The sequence below is a fragment of the Phalacrocorax carbo genome, chromosome 1, assembly GCF_963921805.1.
Source record: "Phalacrocorax carbo chromosome 1, bPhaCar2.1, whole genome shotgun sequence".
Lineage (NCBI taxonomy): Eukaryota > Metazoa > Chordata > Aves > Suliformes > Phalacrocoracidae > Phalacrocorax > Phalacrocorax carbo.
In genome coordinates this window covers 193,419,755-193,443,429 of record NC_087513.1, presented here as the reverse complement: position 1 = coordinate 193,443,429, position 23,675 = coordinate 193,419,755, and the positions used below count along the sequence as shown (strand labels likewise).

Below are 23,675 nucleotides of genomic sequence, written 5' to 3'. Positions count from 1 at the left end.
TGAAGTTCTCTGATTTTTTATAAATGTATACAAACATCCAGGCAACATCAATCTGCAGCCATTAGGAGGTAGCTGTAATATTCTTGGACGTGTTCCTGCAGTATGAAGTTGTTTCTTTGTACAAGTTTAATCTGAAGGCACCTGTCCAACATAAATAATAAAGAGTGTTCTAAAAATACTCAGTGAAGGAATTAGGTGTGTACTGGAAATACAGTCTTCTGAATAACCAATTACAGCTTTTAGGAAGCAACAACCAGAGGGAACAGTTTGTTACAAGAGAAATCCTTTGAATTGTAGGTAATTTTTTCTTCCTGTGGTGATTTGGATCTGATTGAGCACCAGACGAGTTTGGTGTCTTCAGAAGACGGAACAAGGGAGCAGGAGAACATGGATGATTCAAACAGTGAACAACAATTCAGAGTCTTTAGAGACTTTGATTTCCTAGATGTTGAGCTGGAAGATGGGGAGGTACAGTATATTTTCTCTGAAACAGCTTTTCTATTAAAACAGTTTTATGTTCTTTCTACTAAACACTATACTCTTCTTGTAACATAAAACTTTAATTGTATAACTAACAACTTAGTTTTAAGTTCAGATTATTTATAACATTCACTTAGTGTTTAATTCAGTAGCGTAACAGTAAGAGGCTACCACACCCTTCCTTTCTGAATCTACTTTAGGAAACACTGCAAAAGTGTTACTGGAAGATAAAGCCTCTGTTCTAGTACCATTTCAGTGAATTTACTTTTAAGTGAATTTATTTTAAATACAATTCTTAAATGTCTAAATTGTTAACAAAAATATATTTGCTGATTAAAAACCCATAAAATGAAATTGTTCCAAATCTGTTGGTTCATGAGTAACCCTCCAAAACATTAATTCAGGCCTTCGGGCTGTTGTTACTCCTGCAACTGCTGATGAAATCACTAACCCTTAGAGAGATGTATCTTCCACTCTGCTTAGGTGTCCGTGATTTCATCATTTCGTGCAGGAGTTAGACAGAACCCTCAGGGCCTAGATCAAGTCTTGACAGGTGAATCCTGTCAGCTCATCTTGAGCTGAAACTGCTGAAGGGAGAAAGTTGAAGAACTGCTGAATTTTCAGGGACTACACCCTTTAACCTTGCGTATATCAAACTTGGAGTATTTATTTCTATTTGGGTGGGAAAAGCCAAAAATGAATATCCATTGCCAAGCAAGTCTAACAATTTTGTTGCTATTTAAAAGTTCAGAAATTGTTAGCTCTTTTGAAGTACTCAAGGTGCAGATATTCAGCAAACCTAATAGTTTAATAAATTGTCTTGTCATAATCTGGACTCAGTGTTAATATGAATTCTCTCAGGCAATGCTCTTAGCCCTGAGAAGAACATGTGTACAAGAAGAAATAATCAGTTTTCTCCCTAGTTGAATTACAGTAGTAAAATAATTTTAAAGTAAACAGACCCCTCAGGTGTGAATTTATGTACATCTGAATTTTAATTTTTTTCCGAATTAAGAGAAAGGATGAAGGAATGGCAAGAGATGTCACAGAGTCCTTATTTTCCAAGTCAGGAATCCCTATATCAAAATCTAGTCATTTTGGCTTACAGCTGCCCATGATTTTGCTTCAAAAAAAAAATAAATTGGTTGGCATCAATGGTTGAAATACATTAGCCAAGTATTATGAAGGAGCTTCATTGTTCCAAACAATGATAAATGATAAAACAGCAATGCCAGGTTGTTTGTCAAAAAGCATACCATCTGCAATAATTTCTGTGTCTTAAATGCTTTCAAGATATTACAAGGGCTTGGGACTGCAGTTTTGACTAAATACCACGCGATAACTTTTTGTCCAGTGAGATTCAAAAATTTCTTCTTTCCCTTCACCAGTTAAAACCATGATGATATATACTTGTGCAGAACAATACCTATCAAAATGCATTTACCTTCATGGACTGTGACCCTGCGAAGATTTGTTTTATATGTGTGGCTAACTTCAAGACTGAGGCCTAAATTAATCAATACATTCATTGTCTGAAGCTCGTTGCAGAACAGATACTAAGCTTCTCTAGTTTTATGTGAAGTAAAATGAAAAAGTAGTCTTTTACTTAATACAGTTTTTAAATTGCCATGGATCTGAGACTTTGCGTTCCAAGGTTTAGTCCAGACTGACTTACAACTGCATTAAATAAATAGATACTTTAGCCAAATTCAAACCTGGTGTAAGAGGTTACATCTCTAATGACTGAGCTGAAACTGTATCATTTACATCAGGTCTGAAAAAAACAGTGTTAGAAGACTTAAGCTAGCAAGAGCACAAATAGCCTTTCTAAAAAAACCTTATGATTTGAACAGGCTTGTGTCATGCCCAGACCACAAGATATACTTGTTTGAAATTTCATAAAGATGTGGAAGCCAGTAATGGTTATTTTGAAACGTGAAAGTTAGGCTGAAGAGTTGAAGTTTCTGTGATAATATTAGTTACAATTGTAGGCAAATGTTTGTCTATGATGTCTTTAATACAGTAATTTTACATTTTCTATTTGTTTTTCTATCTGTTATCTCTGCTACCCAGGAACTTCAGGTAAGAATGCTACTTGAACTCAGATGTGCCAGTATATGTTATGCCTTTCTGCAAACTTGTATTCTAGAATAACATCATCGTTTTGTTGTGGTCCTCCCCCTCTTCAGTGTGTGTGTGGGTGGGTGGGTGTGCGTGTGCTTGCACTTCTGACAGGAGCTTCATTTTTTGTCTTCTATTAGAAATATTTTTGGTCTTCTTTGAAAATTCTGCTTCATATTAAGTTCATTTTTGATATGTTCAACAGTCTTCACAAATTCTAAAATATCTTAATTCTAGTATCAGCATTTTTCAAATTGAGCCATTTGTCCTTTTAATATCTTTGTGCAAAAATAATATGTAGAAACAAAAGAACAACTTCATTATTTATAATATAGTAAAGTTTGGGCCATTTGTTTCCATAGGCAAATTATATATAATTTCCCACTTTGCAGTTGTGGTATACAGGCTCCTGTTAGCACCTTGCTAATGCTGGTACCTGAGACCTCTTCAGAAAGTTTACATCATTTCCTTCCAGCCTGAATTTAATTGAATACATTAATTAATTCATACCGCTTAATTTAATTCAGCTGGGTACTCACACCAAATTTGTGGGAATCATTTACCCTGCGAAGAAAACGGAAAAGGCACATCAGTGGTTGCCAGTTTGGGACCTAAAGTTGCAGTTTATCAATGTATAGAAAGAACTGAAATGATAGAGAATTGTAGTAAGTTGTACAAATGATACAAAAATCAGCAACAACAGTGTTTTGCATATTTGTTTCTGGTAGTTTGTATGTCAGTAATCATGCAAACACAACCCCCCAAAAATCTTTGTCTCAAAATGCCTGCGCTCTAAAAGATACAAACATATGGAGATGGTGCCTTACTATACAGTGCCACCACACTTTTGCCTATACCCTACCACATTTGTGCGACTCCATTAACTTTGCATACTTTGTCAATACAGCAAGGTAAAAACTTGTGTGAAAGAAGTTTTTCATGATTCTTACCAGCTGTATGGAGGAGCTATGCAGCCCTCCCCCACATAGGGTTACTTCCCTTTTTACTGCCCTTTCTCTGTCTCTCCTTTCCCCAGGGCTGTCATGTTTAAAGTGGCTGCAATGGCATGTCCGCCCCTTTACTAGGGGGTGGTGATTGTGGGAAGCCCTGTGTGGTACCCACTCACTGGTGGCCAGACACCTTCATAATATGTGACAGTTTTCTTTTGAACTGATGTTTCTTACTGGTGGCTTTTCAGATGGGAGATAGCTTTGTTCCCACTGTAGATGAAAATGAACAGCCTCTCAAATATGTCTTCCCTCCTGCTTGATAACTGTGAAAGAAAGATTGCTTAACAGACTGTAAAACCAACTCCATCTTTGTAGACATGTTGACCTCTTGTGTAAACTCAGTATGATTCTGGGTGCCTCTGTAGCCAGCTTATGCTAACCCATATACTTCGGGTATTTGGGTTATACTGTGTTTCATCTCTGTTACCCTTTTCCCTTACTTTTAATTCACTCCCCCTTCTAACTGCATGTCCTAAGAGTCTCCTTTTTCATTTATCTTCTTTTTGCTGGCTTCCTTCTTTTAAGACATTGCAGAACAAAACTGTAACAAGAAGTTCCCATAGACATGGGCTGCAAGGTTTACTGATAGCTGTACTAGGTACCATGAGGATGAGGGTGTGATGACAGCCATCCTTGCTTGCTTGCTTATTTATGTCATTTTGTCATTTGTTAGTTCAGTAACTGATGTGTTTCTGGAGAACGTCTCATTGTTGCATGTGTCCTCCAGCTTTTGTTGGGGAGGATGGGCAGCCAAAGAATTTTTAAAAATAGATAGCTGGGAACCCAACAGTCATTTTTATGATTTAAAGAGACCTAATTTCTTAAATCTTAGATGTATTCTGTTCTCTTGCTGCACAAAACCACCATATGATCCCAGTCCCAGAATGAAAACACAGGGTTCTTCCAGTAATGTGTTGGACTTCATAACAATTTTATGTCCATTTGCTCTTGCCTTGCATTCTTTAGTTCTACATGTTCCTGTGGATTACAGTTCTTGCATTTCTGGATTGTCTTTTTTCCTAAAGTGTTTTTTTCTTTTTTCCTCATGTTTGTTTATGAATGGTGAGCTTAGTGTCATGAAACTGAACCTCCCCTCTTTCTAATCGTATTCCAAAGTCCATTGCATTAAAGGGCAAAGGTGCAAAATAAAATCTGTTTGTCTAAGTTCGTTGATTGTTAAGGAGGTAAGATTGCATTTGAATTAATTGCACTTTATGCAGTCTGGTCCCCATTCAGTAAATGTCTGAGGAGTCCTGAATGGGGATTACTCAAGTGTTTAAAATTACAAATCTGCTTAAGGGACTTACTGAACTGAGACATCTTTCTCTATGATTGCACATAATTTTAATCTGCATCAGCCCAGAAGATACTCATAATCAGTGATTTGATAATAACATATTTTTTTTTTAGGCAGAGCTATGTTTTCTTCAAATTCGTATTTAAAAGATCACTCTCAACTTGAATTTTCAGCAGTTGGTTTGCTTGGTTAAAAGTGTTGCATCTTACAGAGTCTAGTTTTAAACACTCAGCCCTGAACCTTAAAAAGAAATGTTTTCACCAGAAATTTCCTTCCCATGTTGATGTAAGGTTGAGGGCTTTCACCTAGATAAAGTACCCAAAACTGCAGCTGGATACTTCTGGGTAGACCCTTCATGCTGTGTAAGACCCCTTTGGCCTCTGCGGGTCCCTGACAGGAACAGTTGTGGACACACTCCTGCATTTGCCCAAGAGGAATGTGGCTAGACTTGAAGAAAGGAGCAAGAAAATTAGTGCAATTAGGGAAAAGGGATGCAGTTCACTGGAAAAGACATAAAGTAAACAAATGGAAAAATGGTGGAAAACTAATTGTCATTTTTATACAAGAAAGAAATTAAGTGGTCTTTCTATCAGTGCACCAGCCTAACGAATAGTTAGGCAATTTGCTTAATGCACTCGGCTGTATGTAACTGAATGTGGGATCAGAACTGAAAGTCAATCTAAAATGTTTGGTCCACTTGACTGTGTCCTTTTTAAAACGTGACATCTCAGGCAATGCTAATCAGGTTATTTATTCTCAAAGTTTCAAATAATCCAGATAAGTTCAAGTTACAAAAATAAACAATATGGGCCTAGAATAAAAGTTTTAAAAGGTGTGCTGCTTTAGCTATTATATTTTCTGTGTAAATGAAGGGTTCATTCAAATCTACTTATCATTATGGTTATGTATATAATGCAAAGAATCTAAAATCTTTAACATATGTTTCTCAACTGAACCATTGCTATGAACTGTGCCCCTAATATTTTTAAACATCATGGAAAAATTCTTTAAAATTGCTTCCAAACTTTTCTTTTGCCTGCCATTGCTCTGCTGATATTGAGGTGCGTGTATACCTCGACTTACAAAAAAGAATTCTTAAATCAGCAAATGCATGAAAAACATCTAATACTGAAAAGAGTGAACCTTCATTTAACTGTCATTTCCATGCTTCTGCTCTTATCTCCAGGTGACACGCTGGAAAATGATAAATGCTCCTGTTACATTATTGCTTAACAAAATAATGTTTATATCAAGTTTGTATTGTATTTTTACATAAAAATATTTCTTGAGCTAACTTTGATCTAATGATCAGTGGTTTGCATCTGATGAGTTTCAAATCAGGGAAGCTGACCCTATATCTAATTTCAGGGTGAAAGCATGGACAACTTCAACTGGGGAGTACGCAGACGGTCCCTGGATAGCCTGGACAAGTGTGACATGCAGCTGCTGGAAGAAAGCCAGCTTTCAGGGAGCACACCCAGCCTGAACAAGATGAACCATGAGGACTCCGATGAGTCATCGGAGGAGGAGGACCTGACCACCAGCCAAATCTTGGAGAACTCAGACCTAGTAAGTTGCAAACTTGGAATTCAAGTTTTGTTTTTAAATAAGCTGGGCTTTTAGTTTCCTCTTGCCCAGGTGCAATCTAATTAGCTGAAACTGGGGGGTGGCACTCAATGCAATGTTTTGTTGCTGCTTGATTTCCCCTTATTTGCAAATGTAAACTGGAATTTTAATGCGAAATTTGAAACACAGGAAGCATCAGATATGATTATTTGCCCTTTTTTCCAGAAATTACTCTGTGAAAATTTTGCACAAATGGCCACTAGTAAATCTTTCTGATGTATCTAATACTTACAGAAATAGGACAAGACTCCGGTTTGGTAAACTGTTTCAGGTTTTCATTGTTCACTTCTGGGACGTGTGCATACAATTTTTATGATAGAAACATTGAAAGGGTTATAATATGTCTGCATGTACAAACTAAGAGAGCCACCGTTACTGCCCTTTAAGACAATGTCTGCTTTGCATGTTCATAAAAGCAATGTGTGGTGGGGTAGATGTATGCTCAGTACTTCTGTGCTTTTGTTGTCTTTTAAACAGATTATAACTCTTTCCCCATCTGAGGATACAAATCATATTGACTCACTTTCTACATCATGTGACACAACCTCAGCAGACCCTCACCATTTTAATATAGGAACATCTAGCTTTGATGTGTCTTTGCCTGATATGAATAATCTCCAAGTGTCTGAAGGATCCAAGGTGAATACATTTTTACTTTCAACCGCAGTGTATTTTATGTAACACAAGTTTATTTTACTTAGACTTTAATGAAGGGTTTGATCTGTGAAAGCAAGTACATTCTGACTTTCTGTGTATAATGCACAGTGCAATACATTCATATACTCCTGCACACCCATACCCTTTCCTTTCTACTTATACTTTCTTTACCAGAAGATTTTTTTTATTGTTACTTAAGTGTATTGCACTACATACACACCAAGATACTACTAGCCCATTGGAAGACAAATTCATGAACTGGTTACAAGTTAGAACCCTAAGGGAATACTGTTTTGTTCTTCATGCTGATTTAAAAGAACGATACGCCGACTCATGTGGTGGGTGTATGCGTGTATTTTCTGAGATTTTTTTGTATGTGGGAACCTATTGTACAGTTGTGTTCACTGGATTCAGCTCTTGCATTTTGGCAGGCACTCACAAATTTTAAATTCATGACCGCAAGATTAAGCCATCCGGGGTGGGGGGAGGCAGGATCTGCAAGGACACAATAACCATGTTCAGCACAGTTTATTTCAGACAGTTGTATCAGAAGATGAACATAATGTAAGGTTGGTAAATAATTATCAATGTGGGGAGGGTTTCTTTAATTTTCTGTTTAATAATACTTGTTTATGGGAGATCAGGTGTACCTACTCCTCTCACTGTTTTTCCAGAAATATAATCGGGGAGCGGGGGAAGCATGTCAGTTACACTGTTGCCTTGCCAGTACCGCTTTCTCTGTCAGGTCTCAATTGGGTGGACTCTGCAGAATGGGGCAGGGGAAGAATATAGTTGTCTTGTGTAATCATTGGCATTCATTCCAGCTCTTCCCTTGGTCTCCTCCAAATGCAGACACACAAAAAATTAATACAGTACTGCTAGCACCGCACATAACAGAAGTACTAGAAACTTTTAGTGAGGAGGTAATAGGAGGTTGGGATTGTGCTGAATATTGAACAAATTGCTTGTATTAGAAACCTTCCCAGGAGGAAGAAAGGACAGGAGGAGGGAAATGTGGGTAAGGATAGAAGAGGAGGGGAACCTCTCAAAATAATGGCTGTAGAAAAGATAAACTCATTATCATTTGTCAAAACAGCTGTTGGTAGGCAGGTTACCACCTAACAACCGTAAGCAGCAGAAGTTGGCAGAATTTCAGTTCAGGAAGCTGCAGTCAGAACAGGTATGTTTGCAGGTGGTGACTGCAGCTAAGCTCATGCAGCTGGCTGCAGTAGCTATTGGTATGTACATTAAGAACTGCAAATCACAGTTCATGAGTTTCATATGTGCCTGGGGTTTTAAAATCTTTACTGTGAAAATTTCTTTAACGTCCCAGTACCCATGCACCAGGCGTTCATCAAAAAATGAAAAGCTTTGGAAAAAGTAAATAGTGAAGGATGTAAAATCACAGCAGTTTCTTGTGGGATTGACAGGCAAATTCAGCTAGTCCTGAGACAGGTTTGATATTAGTGAAATACATAACCCAAGTTGACAGGTATTTGCCAGTGTTACAAAGACCTGCATTGGTAACTTTACACATAATGCTGCCTTAGTGGTTTTTACCTCAAAGATACTTCCTTCTAGTATGCATACTTCTGTGTTTTTACTCAAAACAAATTGGTGTCAGTATAAACAAGGTTAAAATGCCTAGGTTTATATTTATTTTAAGGAAGAAGTAATCCAATTTTTATTTAGAAAACTCAAAACTTGCACCTAAATAATTTTACTTAATTTGATAACACAAAATCTGAGCTCTTTCCTGTTTCGTTTTTCCTGAGTTCTTCTTTTCAGAGAGCTGATGGTATGTCAGAAATGCAGAGGAAAATTTTTGTTACTTCTTTAGTTCTGTACAAAAATGTTCAGTTCTTGCATCATAAGCAAAACGAAAAATACCACCTCAACTTTTCAATAGATACAGTGAATGAGAGCAAAAGACTGATTAAGTAGGCCTTTTCTCAAATGTCTAAGTGCCAAAATCCAGTTATTATTGCTAACAGCACAAAATGAAACTTATTTTCTATTAAAGATAGTGATCACAATAATTAAGATAGTATTTATAAGGGATTAGAAGGCAGTCGTGGGTAATGCTATGAGCGATACAAAGATTCAGATTATGCTATTTTACCTATTTTTCAAGTTACCTAAACTCACCAGTTTCTGGAAGTGTACTCCAATCCTGCATGAACATTTGGAGTCCACCTTTTTATTTTGCTTTTTGGGCATCGTATTGAACTCCTGTGGGTGGGAAGTATTTGCTTTCTCTTTCTTCCTCCCTTACCCTATCCCATCAAAATATGTTCTCCTCATACAAACGCTGTCATTGCAATGAACAAGCCAACGGTTCTTTCAAGCTAATATTTCATATTTGAAAGTGATTAATGCTAACTACTTCTTGAAGAAGCGTGAAACTTTTATGCTTCTTGCCAACTGCTCTGGTTCCTGTTCTGGTAATTCAGCTGTACAGCTTACATTTCTTTTTTCAAGATGGTTCGTGCTCTGATTCATTTCATCCACCCTGGACTCAGGAATATTCCTATCCCTTTCACTTAGAAAACTAAACAAACCAAAATGCATTTCTCCTACTTAATTTCTGATCCTGTCCTTTCTGATACAAGTCTTGTTTAATTTTTAGAAAGACAAATCCCCAGAATTTATCTGCAGGATCCAAGCAGGTCTGGTAACCTGCAGAGGTCCACTTCTCTCTTTCAATTCCACGTGTCTTCGATTTTCCTCCCTACCAGCTCCCAACACATGTATGTACATGCAGGTGCACATATGTGCACAAGCACACACCTTCTGAGATACCCCAAACAGAAAAGATTAAGAGTTTGAGCTACTCACTGCAGTCATCCGTACAGGAACTGCTTTGCAGGATGCTATGGATGATGCAAACAAAAGCCAAAGTATTAAAAAAGAAACAATTTGTTCAGACTAAAAATTCAAGAGAAATTGGAAAGTTTTGAAAAGAAATCAAGACCTTTAGGTGCTAATGGATGAAAAAGAAAGGAAATGATAGAGGCATAATCCTTTTAATAGCCTGTAGAATGCTTTGGATTCCTCCTGAATGGAAGTTATTATGTAAATGACATGCTAAAAATAATTCTCAATTCTAAACATGCATATAGTCTTCCAGACAGTGATTGTTTTCAATATATTTTGGGAGGCTTTAATACACTCTTGGACACTATAAAGTGACAAGTGACAAGGACAGCCTTACAGTAACAAGAACCCTATTGTTTTTCCTGAAAAAATACTTCCCTGCTACGTTGCCAAATATATTGAATTCTGAAATTCTTTGCTAGACAAATTAAGTTGAAGAAATGCCTTAAAAAATATTGATCCAAGATGGCAACTTAAGCAAATACAGTATTTTTTAAGAAGGGTAACTTGATTCATGGAATTTATAATCTGTGCTTTATACCTGTGCAATTTAACGTCAGGTGGGTTTTTTCATTAAATGCTTCCTATGTATTAGTGGAATTAACATATTAATTTGCTGTTTTCTAAGACATCATCATTCATTCCCCTAGGTTGAAGCTGTACATGAAGAACAAGATACAGGAGTCCATGAGGATGACCTTTCGGGGTCTACAAATGAACTCCCTGGAGCATTTGAATGCAGTGATAGCCTTAGTCTGGATATGACAGAGACTGAAGAAAAAGTTGACAGGCTGGAACAATTTGCTCTTGCTAGGTACTTCTATATGCTATTATTCATAAAAGTTCTTTTACCCTTTGAGAAAAAAAGTGGTAACAAGGTGTTAGTTAATGGAATGGCAATTTTGGACACAGGAGTTATAAAACTCTATGAGTTTAGAGCAATGAGAAGGCAATGCCCTTGTTACCTGCATAATTATCACACAACTCAAAAAAAAACCCAAAGATTTTCCTCCTAGGAAAAACAAGTTCTGATTTGTACATACATCTATACAGTTAGTCATTAAATATATAATATATTTAATTAAAAGTAAAAAAAGGATTTGTAAAGATTGACGGCCATGGAAATACTGCTTAGTTAGCTGTTCAACAGATCAGCCATGTATTTGTCCTTCTGATTTCTTATGGGTCATAAGGAAATCACAATATTGTCAAAAGTTCCATCCTCATGCTCTTGAGGCTGCTGGTTAGTGTGCCTGGACTCCAGTAGATGTTGCAACAAAGCATCAAGATTTTTCCATGCCTTAGAGAGCTCTTTCAGATTTTGGATGCTGAGTTAGACCGCAATTAGCCTGTTATTTATGGAGAGGAGAGGAGAGGAGAGGAGAGAGGATATATAAAGAAGCCCTCTCTCTGTGTGCCACATGTTTCAGAATCACAGTTCCTGTTCTTGGAAGCCATAGGAAGTATGTCTCCATCCCAAAGGATAATACACAAGATCAGTAGCTTAGTACCCTTTAAAAATGGTAGTCAGCCTGTTTCATTGACCATGGAGTGCCAGAATAATGCTCTATCCTAAGAATAGTGTGGAGAAGGGATTTATCTTCTCCAAGCCATTACACTGGGGGGAAATCAAACAGGTCAGTATATGTAATGTTTGTACACGCTGAGATTCTTTTCAGTACTTCTGCTATCCATTATTATAACTAAGTTTTTCTAGAAGAGGTGTTTCTCTTCATGGGCTCTATCATTCTGTGAAGTTTCAGCCTTCTTCCTCCAAATGATGGTATGATAAAAAAATTCAAGCATTCTGGGATGGAGGAAGATAGATTATAATAGCCTGAAGATAGGGATTCTGATTTAGAGGTTTTTCCCATTGTAGCTGACATCTCACCAGCTTCAAAAGTAATTTGAAAGTTCATTAATATTTTTAGAAAGGTGCTGTAATTCGTCCTGTGATTATAACTCTCTGTTATAGCGCATTTATCTCCCACCTTCTCGGTATTCTCATTTCATCAGAGATTCTTTTTTTTTTCTCCTTCAGTTTTGGAGATGTTGATCGAAATGCCTCCCCTCCTCCCTCACCATTTTTTTCTGCCATCCTTGCTGCATTTCAGCCAGCAGCATGTGATGATGCAGAAGAAGCCTGGCGTAGTCATATCAACCAGCTCATGTGCGACTCTGATGGTTCCTGTGCAGTTTATACATTTCATGTGTTCTCTTCCCTGTTTAAGGTGAGCAAATAAATTTAAGATACAAACTCAAAATGTTTAGACTGTCTGTGGCTATTAGGGTGGTTCTTGATAGTAGTACCCGTAATGAACTACTAGGTATACAACCATTGTAATTTTGCATGCTGCAGAATTGCCGTACTAGATTTTCATGCAGAACTGTCATCTAGGACCAGTTTTGTCATAAAAATAGTATGTAACTCATCCTTGCAGGTTTGGAAATAACATTATCTCCAAAGTGGATCCACTTTAAAGAGTATTTTCTTCAGTACTTTACAAACAGCCTGAAACAATAACTGCAAGAAATGGGAGATAGCCTTTCCATCTCAAACTATTGTTAATCTGTTCTTTCATCTCAAACTGTTGAAATCCGACCATGTCCATGTAAATGTCAACATTATTAAATATTCTGTACCTAATCATCTGAATAGAAATATGCAGATATCATCAAGTAATACAAATTTCAGAGATTGAGTCTGAACACTAAAAATACATTTCTCCTTTCTAAAACTGTATGCTCACAAAGATAAGCATCTTGCAAAAAGATAAGTAAGAAAAGGAGTCAAATGTACACTGTTCTAAGGAATGACTGGTTTTACCTGTAATTAGTTTTAAAAACTTTTAAAATTTTTTTCCTGCTTTATATGAGGCAGCTGCACGATGTTTAGGATGCAGCAGTGTACACATCAGCCAGGTAACTTTATGCAGAGTTGAAGTACCCATGATCTCAGAGTACACTATTTTTTATTAGCAATGGTTAATGGTAATATTTATTAGTAACTGCTAATAAATATACAGTCTCAAGATCTTTTCATATTTTTAAGACTATCCTAATAAGAAAGAAGCATCATACAGTAAGAATCTTTTCTCCATCCTGTTTCCTCTGTGCTCCACTGGAGTTAATTGCATGTCTTCTCTAGCTGTACACTATGTCCTCCTTTAAACATTACACCACTGGAAATATTGCTGTCTTATAGGCATTCTTTTAAACACTGATAAATAACCATTTGGAAGGACAAGAGCAGACCTGAGTGCATGACAGTTCAACTTCAAAAATTAGCCCTGTTTTTCTTCATGTGTATTTCAGCTTTTTTTGCCATTACGTCATTCCTAGAGGTTAATAACCCTGTTTGAGTGTTCTGAGAATTATTTGTCCTTTTTGTTCTCTTTGAAGAGGTGAAAAGCAACTGATGTCACACTTCTGTAAACTAAATAAATAATACTGTGTAATGCAAGACCTAAACACTGCCTGTAAAGTACCCAAATCCTGGCATGCACACACTACATTTGCTGTTGTGCTGTATTCAAAAGACAGCTTACTCATTTTCTTCAATTGATACTGGAGGCAAAAGATACAATACTGCTCTCAAAAAATGTTCAATAACAGCAAAACATGAATAACAGTAATTAAAAAATAAAAAGTGTTAATAGTATCAACAAACCAGAATTTTCTAGCTGAAGTCAGAGCTATATTTTTAGTTTATAAAATAGTTTTGTTCTTTTCTTCAGGGTTAAAACATAGGAGTATTATTTTCCCAGATTTATTTCTTAAGATCCCAGCTTGTCTGAAATCGTATTGTGTTTGTACCATCAAATTTTGCTACTCACCCGCTAACTAAAAGACTTTTGACCCTCACCAACAGGAAGTTCGAGAAACAAGTCCAATATGTTCTAGGCTTGCAACACAAAGTACTGCCAAAATATTTAACTGTGAAACAAAATCCTTGTTTGGAGGAGCCTGTCAGCTAAATACTTGGTGAAGTGAAAGAAGTGCATTTTCCAGGGCACCTACATTTCAGTCTACATCAAGTTAATGGTATCTTGGATGTTTGCCCACAACACGCTAAACTTGTTTAAAATTCCTGAAATTACTGAAGTACTTTTGCTGTGAACGAGTCATAGGTCAGAGATCTCTGGATTATCTTTACGGCTGCCACTTTGTATTCCGTCAGATCAAATGTGTTCTAGCAGACCAACCAGTTCCAGGAGAAGTAGATTTGAGAGCTAGCAATTAGTTTCCACAACTGACCCCTTTTGTTACAAAATGTCCTCTTCCCAGAAGAGGAAACATGAGGTTAAGAAGAAAATGTTCCGAGAATATTTTATTATTTACACTGACACAAAGCACAGCAACTATATGCAGGTATATACCTATTCATAACTTGCTGGTGGTTGGCATTTTTATTCCCAGTAGTCCCATTTCACAAAATATACACTGCATTTAGGCCTTGCTTGAAAGACTTCAGCCACTGTAATCTGCACCCAGAAGGACATAGCTGAGATGCTACCTTATTGTAGAACGATAGATTGTGAAACTGCGAAATAAATTAATTCAGTGAAGTACTATACATAGATACCAAGATACCAAGGTACAGCCTCTTGCTGTTTCACATTTTAATAATTTAAACCACTGTTCAAGACTGTTACCTTCTTAGCTGTAGATTAGTTGTTTCTTTTATGAATATCTGAAAACTAAAGCAGTAAAGGAAGAATATGTTTTCTTGAATCTAAACAGTAGACTGGTCAGCTTTTGACGAAGTCATGACTGAAATGCTTTGGCAAGTTATTTTCATAAAATAAACTAGAACTACTAAAATACATGAGTAGGTGTGTGCTGGAAAGGACCTGAAGAGTTCATGTTCCTTATCTTGCCCAGTACAGAATCAACTATAACTTTCATTCCAATCAAATGTTTTTTAACTTTTTTCTCTGGACTGTTCTTAACCTTTAGGCTAAGGTGGAACTTCACAATGTTCCAGGCAATGAAGTCCAATGCTTAACTCTCCTTACTGCTTGAAAACTTCTCTGTGTTTTATGCCCATGGCTTCTTGCTCTATAAGCAATGGTACTCTTATCTTCTTTGCAGTTGCTGCTTATATTTGAAGATCATTACCATGACTTCACCTACCCCAAACTTGTCTTATTTAACCTCTTGTTCTTTCAATCTTCCCCAGAAGTCACATTTTCTAAACTTCTATCGCTATGGGCTCTCTTCAGTTAGTCTGTATGTTACTTGAAAAGCAAGAGCAGGTTCTGTACTTCAGCCTAAATTCTTACTAGCACTGACCAGAAGAGGTTTAGCTGTTTTATAGAAGGTATTCCTGTTTATAAACTTCTCTCTGCTAACTGCTGTACAGTAGGACACAGTTAATTATTTTCCACTTGTAACCCAATCTAGTATGCAGATCTTGTTGTACAAAATTTTTGCCTTCCTGGTTATTCTCCATCCTGAATGTGCTCTGTGGATTGTTTCATCCTAGGCATACAACCTTGTCCTTCTTTCTTTTCCCTGCACTGCTTCTGCAGGCTATCGAGATCAGTCTGAATTCTAATCCTGGCTTCCAAGGAGCTCACAGCCCCTGCAGCGCAATCATCCGTGCATTTAATAAGCTTGTTGAATATTCCATTACTCAGTATTTTCATTAATGACTTGGTTAATGCCTAAGACAGTCCCCAGTGGAATCCTACTTAATTTATCTTTCCAGTTGGACAGTGAGCTGCTGATAATTAACTTCTGAATATGGTTTTGCACACCTAGTTACCTCTAGACGAGGTTTCTCTGCCTTACTTCTAAGATAGTAAATGAATTAATATATAACATAACAACTGCTTTTCCTAATAGAAAATTTTAGCCTTTCATGAAAATTAGTTTTATATGTTTTTTTCTAACCAAATCTGTACTGCCTATTATTCATCTCTTACATGTCCCCCCATTTCCTGAACTTTGTGTTTAATTCTTTTGCTCTTTTTTTTTTTTTTTTGAGATAAGTACTTTCCTCAAGTTTCTTACAACACCCTGTGTTCTGTGAGTTCTCAAAGGTATTTGTAATGGCTCCTAGATGTCCTTAGCCAGTATTATAACTATCAGAGCATGAATCTCCCTGATCTGCAAAGATGTAAAAAGATCCAAGTCCTTACTAGCGAGATCTATTCTCACTTGAGTTTTCATAGATGTCTCATTGTTACCTGTACACAGATGCCCCTTCTGGGAGCAATAAGGCAGAAGACGACATGAAACACATCAGTCTTTTCAGTAGCATATGCTAGCTATTTCTCTCCATTGTGATTCCTTGGCCTTCCTCTTAATTATTTCTAGTTTACTTCTCGACGTTCTCCCTTTCTCTTACTAGTTTATTTGGCATCTCCCTCTCTGATTATTGTGCCTACATTACCGTGCTGTTTGTACCCAAGTTAGTAATTTAACAGTTTCACTTTCTGATCTTCTTTTTTCCATGAGTATTTGCCTGAGTGAAATATTTGTGATTTAGCCAGATGTATGTCTTAATATATTTTCTATCTTTCAGTGGTTAGAATGTGCCTCTGCCTTCTTTTTTTTTTTTCCTAAAGGAATGGCTACCTCTCATTATCTCCTTTCCCCATTAAGTTATTTCTAATGGGTTCCTTCCTGCAAATTCTGAATGCAGTGAATTTGGTTGTATTATTTCTGTAATCTGTCTGCTTCACTGCCTCAGATTCATAAACTCAATTACTTTTCCCCAGGAAGGCATTGCAGCACCTAAACAGGTTACCCAGAGAGCCTGAGGAAGCTCTGACCTTGGAGCCTTAAAGACTCAGCTAGACAAAACTGTGGCTGACCTGATCTAATGTTGGCAATAGTCCCACTTCCAGCTGAAGGTTGGATCAGATGTCCTCCAGAGGTCACTTTCAACCAACATCTTTTGGATTCTTTCCTTAATCTGTCTTTCTAAATTTCCTTCCACTTTTACCTTCTCAGCTAGTTCTTTTCTGTTGGTTAGGATCAGATCTAGATCTCTTTCCTTTGCTAGAAGACTTGTCAGCAAGTTTCACTAAGACTTGGACTGAATCTTTCTTTTCAGTAGACACCATAGTAGTAAATCTCCAACTGTCACCAAGTCTCATGATTCAAATAATTCTGCTAATTGCTCATAGAAATTATCATTTAACTGGTTTGGTGGTAATCAGTAGGAGTCCCTTGCCTCTACCACAGACTCAGTGCAGCAAAGAATCTGAAACGTGCTGAGTGACACATATAGTGCTTTGTTTCTGTGTTGAAGGTGGTAGAACCATATAGTAAGACATGTGTCAGTCTATCCAGTCTTAACTGTGTTCAGATGTCCAGTTCAGATGCTTTAGAGGAAGATTCACAAATAAGCAGTTATGAAATTGGCCTGTAGATGAAGTTTCTCTTTAACCATTTTATGTTATTGATAATGTATGCCCTACCTACATTGTGAGCTTATGTAGCCTTTTTTTAAAAAAAATCATTCAATCCAACAGCTTCCATTATCAATAAAGTCTGAATTCAGCTCACCTGATTTTAGGTTCTTAACTTCAATGCTTCAGTGTAGGAGCAGTAACAGGCTATTTATATGTCTGTCATCCAGATTGGTATTTGGGAAGCACTTCTCTCCAGTGAGGCATGCTTACAGTAATACAGGTCCTAACCTACATTCCTCACAGAAATGCCTATGGTAACGTGGAATGAATCATATAAAAATGTTGCATACTTTCATTTTTTAAAATATTTTCATGTTACTCCCACCTGCTGAGCAGTTGGCCTTAGTGAGATATATTTTGGCAGTGAAACCTCCGGTGTATTTATTAATTTCATTGCAGTTCCTGCAAGATTGAAATATTATTATTGTTTATTATTCACTTTATATATTAGTCACTGAAAAGAAAATATCAGCACTAGAGTGTTTCTGAAAGACTAGACTGGTTTAGGATTCAAAACACCAAAAAAATCTTCTGAGAACAATAATTCCCGGATGTGATGCAGTATTTCTGGAATACTCCCAAGCAGCAGAAAAGTTTTAGTAAGAAGGTTTTTCCCACAGGGGAAAACAAAAGGGTTTTTTCTGATTTTTCCATGCTTCTGTTTGGCATTAGGATGTCCATTATATTATCTGATTAGCCACTTGACATGGAATACTAACAAAACAATGCCCGGAATGGGCAGAAAAAGTAATGTGCTGATCAACTCTGTTAACTCTGTACAGCCAAGAAAAAAAAAAAAAGGTACTTGTGAGTAAAAGGCTTTATAAAGGTGGAATCGTCTTTACAAGAAAGAATGTATTTCAGTAGTAGATTATTAAGAATTCTGTAATTAGTTTCGCATCTGCCCGGCTGTACACTGTGTCCAGCAGAGTAACTGCTATTCAGTGTCCTTGAGCAGACATTCACTTCTCCACAGGGAGATGGTCTCTTTTGCACATGTTGTTCTACAAGGAAAGAAAAGCATGCCATTTGTTTACAAAGGGAAGAAGCTTCTACTTGAGTAAATGATGTGATAAACCGTATTTTGCTTTACAGAATATTCAGAAGAGATTCTGCTTCCTAACCTGCGATGCAGCTAGTTACTTGGGAGACAACCTGCGAGGAATAGGCTCCAAGTTTGTGAGATCTTCTCAGATGTTAACATCATGTTCAGAATGTCCCACCCTTTTTGTAGATGCAGAAACAGTGAGTATATTCCTTTCCAAAGGCATGTGCTGCATTGCAGTGTGTTATTCTACTGGCTGTTTTGCTTTTGGGCAACTCCTGAATAGATGTGTCAAAAAGGTACCCACCTCCTATCTCTTAATTTTTGTCTCTTGTTCTTAACCAAATTTCCATTAATTTTACGTATTATTTTGTTAGGTAAGTACTGGCAGATGGGCAATATGATGTGTTGAGCCTGTCTGCCAAAAACCAATATAAAACAGGTGCTTACCAGGCTCAGCTGACTCCACAAATGGAAAAGGAGAAGCTATTTTTTATACAGTTCAGCATGAAACATGGTAACATGTTTAGTTGTTTAATTTAAGTTGCTGTGATGTGAGCTGGGTGATAAAAATATATATTAGGAAATGAATGAGATGGCTGTTTCCATTATTTCCATTCTGGCCCACGTTTATCCAACAGCATCAGGACAGTGTGGCCTCACACAAAATAATAGAGGTAGGAACTTGCAGAGTATAATCTTGGGCCCACTGCCGTGACCACGGAAGAGCTGTGCCTTATGTCATTAGAGAGCTGTGGAGATTAACTAGTTAAGCTTTGTGCAGTATTTTATTTTAGGGAAGTCCTCTGCAAAGCTGTTAAACACAGAATACAATTTCAATTCCACATAATCATAAGTGCAACTTTGGCTATTCAGTTTTCAGTAGAGAATTCTATTTATGTATATTTTTGCATAAATATAAATATTTTTCAGTATTGGTATCAGTAAATCTAAGTATGTTTTTTGCAAGATCTCTACTAGACTTTCTACTCTGCTATATTTTTATTCTTTTATAGTGACATTTACTAGCCCTTTTTATTTCATTTCTCCAGCTGCTCTCTTGTGGCCTTCTTGAAAAGCTGAAGTTCAGTGTTTTAGAACTGCAGGAGTACCTGGACACATACAATAACAGGAAAGAAGCAACACTCTCGGTATGCTGGATTATGTTATGTTCTTGGTTTTGTATGTGTGTATACTTAAGCTATGTCAGGAGACTGCAGATACACTCAGATGTGTTTAAACTAATATTCAGTAGAAAAACATGTTTCAGATACTGGATTCACTAAATGTTTCTTTCTGAACATGCGAACCAGAACTAAAAAAAATAACTCTTGTATCCCTCAGTTTTAGAAGCATTGGCATCTTTAATATTCCTGGTCTCTCTCCTATTCAGTAATTAATTTATTTTCTTGGTTGGCAGTTCAAATACTAATAGAAATCAACACTACACTTTTAAGATTACAGTCAAAGCAGATTATCATAGTCTGTGTGAATAAAAAGTACAATTGCGAAACTCTATTTGTTTACATGCTGTGCTGTGAAACTAAAACAGCGCTTACCTTTCTGCAGATCAAACTATAGGCCTCATTCGTATCTTCTTTTAATTTCTTTCTGAAAACAGTGGCTTGCAAACTGCAAAGCAACGTTTGCTGGAGGCTCACGAGATGGAGTTATTACCTGCCAGCCAGGGGACTCAGAAGAGAAGGTAATGAATGAGCAGTATATACTTCTCTCCTGTAAAGTGACATCTGTGATATATCTTGTTCTCTGACCCACAGGAGCTGGGGGTACGTCCTCCTTGTTTTTCTGCCAGGCTTGGGCATAATCAGTTTTCACACTTAAGGCTCAAAGGTGTTGTGGTTGCCTCAGTCCTGGCCACGGGAAATGGGAAGTATTCAGAGGCAATACTTCTGCCCTCCTAGTGTAGCCAAGGAAGCAGAGCTAACTCTGCCTGGGTTGTCTGTGCTCTCCCTTTTAGAAAGACGTTGCAGCAGCAGTTTCCCACCCTGAAGTGTCTCTGAAAATCACTCCTGGTGTACTGTGCTTCCACATCACACCCATTTTATCTATGGCTGTTACAGACTCGGTCTGCCTAACAGCAAGACTTGCCTGGTTGAAATCTAGATTAGTAGTTATTATTATATATTAGTATATATTATATATAGTATAGTATATATTAGTTATTATTATATATTAGTAGTTATGAAACAATGACTGTGAGATGGCCAGTGAAATAATTTATTCTGTAGATAAGTATTTATACCTAAGGCAAAATACCTCTTTCTCACTTCTGAATGAAAGTTTTACACACTCAGGCACATATATATACATAAATAGATATATTTAGTGTGTTGATTTCGGTTAAGAAATCAATATTTTCAGAAATCAGCACCATCAGCAGGCATTCCTGCTATTTGATATATTAAGTATAGGAAACAGCTGGTATCTTAGTGGTGAAGAACGAGTTGAGAAATGTTATTTTGTGGGGTTTTTCCTTTTGGAGGAAAAAGAATGGAGGGATAGGAAAAAGAGGGGGCTGGAGACAATTAGCCAAAATCAGGAAGCAGCAGCAGCATGTAGAAAAAAGTGACATCTCCCCTTTCCATGTGTTTTAACTTATGAAAGATAATTATGACATTTTCAGAACACACAGTTCCCTGTTGTAACCATTTTTTTTCAAATACCTTGGTTTATATTGGTTTCAGTTTGTCTTCTCCCCCAATTCACTTTATTTTCTTGTTTTATTTTCACCTCTCTTTCCCACCCCTATGTATTTGTCTTCCCATCTTTGAACTCCCTTGATTTCTACTTTTTTATGCCATTTCCCAAGAATCACAAATCCTTGCCACCCCTGCATTTTGGCTTCCTTGACTTTATTAGCAAATCTAATTTGCTAATAAATCCTCTGGCAGCTATCGCAGCTGGTGGGAAAACTGTTCAATCTTCCCCCACCTGGCACTGGCACCAGCAAAAGGTACAGGCACCTTCCAATGCATTTAAATAAGATGCTGGCTCTTCTGTAATTTTAGCAGTGTACAAGGAAGCTACAAGTGAGCTATTCTCAAATCTAAAAAAGGAGAGACCTGGAACAGATGTTACTACCTCTCCTGCAAGTATATCAGGAGAGGGAGATAAAGTATACGTAGGGAGGCATAGGTATTGGAATGTGAATGGGCTTTCTCTTCCCACTCATGCACAACACTATGAACAGTGACTTCAGACTGCAGCACTACATACCTTGCTGTATACAGCTTAACTTATCCTCTTCATCCCTCTTTTGGAAACCCATAGAATGGGACGGAGGATCACATCTTGCTGATCACCTACATTGATTCTATTATGAAAAAGTAGAGGAGAGAGACTGCTGAGGATAAGGAATAAACTGTGATCTGAGGTCATATAGCTGGCCTAAATGTGTCTAAAAGTTAATAAACGTCATGTTCCACTTGCATGATTTTTTTAATTAGGTGTTCTCTGTTTCAGAATTAAATGTGTGTTTTGTGAAGCTGGGGTTAGTATTCTTACTGCTTATCAAACAGCCTGAAAAGAAGGGTTTCTCACTCTGCAGGAATCCCTGGTCTCCCCCCAGCATTGTTCCTTCAGCCCAAAATGCATTATTCCTTGGAGGTTGACAGGATGGTAGGTCTTTGGTCAACAGGCATATTTCTTTTCTTCATATTCACCTGTCAATCGAAGCAGCTCTTCCCAAAGGAACATTCTTTTTTATTCATCAAAAGTGTAATGGGAGGAAGAGTCCAGGGAACCTGAGGACATGTGATTAGGAAGGGGCAAGGAAAAATTACGCCTAAACTGGCAAGTACTTTTTATCTTCCCTCTCCTCTTCTCCCTCAACATGAAAGGCTAAAGAATCTAATAATAGTAGGGAAAAAAAGTCTATCTTACAGTGGTAGCCACAAGGGAATCTGCCTAAACTCTTAAACTCATTAAAGCTTAGACTAGGGCCTGAAATCCTGGTGAAAACTTCTGGCATAAAAAATTGCTTAGCTAAGCACAAAACCAGGCTACTTCTGGGAAAGGTTCAGAAATAATTGTAAGGAAGAAAAAACAACACCTTGCTCTACAGAAAGCAGAAGTCTTACATTCTCAGAACTCCCCACCTGGTAAAAAGCTTGAGGTGAATAGTCCCCTCTACAGACAAGACAGACATAAGACTAAATTCAGCATTAGTGGTTGCATCAGAAAGGCCCACTGATGCTGGTAACTAACTTGGCACAAGTTTCTCTAATCAGATCTTATTTCAAAATAATTGCACATGATTTTTTGAGCATTGTTACTGTTACTGAAAATGGGCAAAGGCAAAAATTGCTTTTCCTGACATTAAAGAAGCTTGAAATAGAAGTTGTCTAGGTCAGCTGCTAGAGCTAGCAACTTTTCTGAAATTGGGTAAAAGCTTCGTGTCCCAAAATGTCCTTCCCCCCCTTATTCTTGCAACAGATTACATAATTTGGATGTATCTGTGATTTGTAAGCTTTGATGCTACATTGAGTAACAGAGGCTCAAGGACATAGGAGTGAATTTACAGACAAAAGATAACTGCACATACTATTGTGCTGTCTGTCCAGGTGTAAATGTCTTAGATGAGTACAGTTATCAGTACATTCCTCAACCTTACTAAACAGGGATTTTTTTAAATCTAGACACGGACTGGTTTTGTTCAGGGTTGTTTTCTAGAAAAGAGGTACATGAAAGATCCTGTTTTTCATGTCAGTTAGCACTGCTAATTCAAAGAAGTATTTATCTCCTAATGGGACATTCAGTTTACTCTGTAAATCCAAAGTCAGTATACACTTTTTTTAAACCCTGCTCATCCCAAAGCTCACCACAAGCTAATGGATGTGGGCTTTGCAAATTGAAAGTGTTAATGAATATTTAGAACATTAAAATTTGCCCCCAAAGTTCAGAATGTACCTGTTGCTATGAGTTTTGCTGTGGCTAAAGGTTCAATTACTCTAGGCCACCAATAGGACTGGATGTGTACCTTTTGGGACCATAGTCATCTGGAGTTGAGTTGAGTTACAGTGATGCTCAAGGTACAGTGAGTCTCATTGTTAAGTTAGAAACTCTTAATTATCAATAACCAGTTACCTGACTGCTGTTTGACAGAACCATGGATT

The 23,675-nt window shown here is 37.3% G+C and overlaps 1 protein-coding gene across 4 annotated transcripts in view; it reads left to right on the top strand.

The window, feature by feature from the left end:
- FRY (FRY microtubule binding protein) overlaps positions 1-23,675 on the top strand; it is a 221,354-nt gene that overhangs the window by 187,620 nt on the left and 10,059 nt on the right. For all 4 annotated transcript variants that reach the window (XM_064441051.1, XM_064441052.1, XM_064441050.1 and 1 more), the window contains exons 51-58: positions 298-468; positions 6,277-6,477; positions 7,012-7,173; positions 10,719-10,882; positions 12,110-12,299; positions 18,591-18,740; positions 19,593-19,691; positions 20,162-20,245. In XM_064441051.1, coding sequence (XP_064297121.1) covers positions 298-468; positions 6,277-6,477; positions 7,012-7,173; positions 10,719-10,882; positions 12,110-12,299; positions 18,591-18,740; positions 19,593-19,691; positions 20,162-20,245 — 1,221 coding nt within the window. The remainder of the gene's footprint in view (positions 1-297; positions 469-6,276; positions 6,478-7,011; positions 7,174-10,718; positions 10,883-12,109; positions 12,300-18,590; positions 18,741-19,592; positions 19,692-20,161; positions 20,246-23,675) is intronic.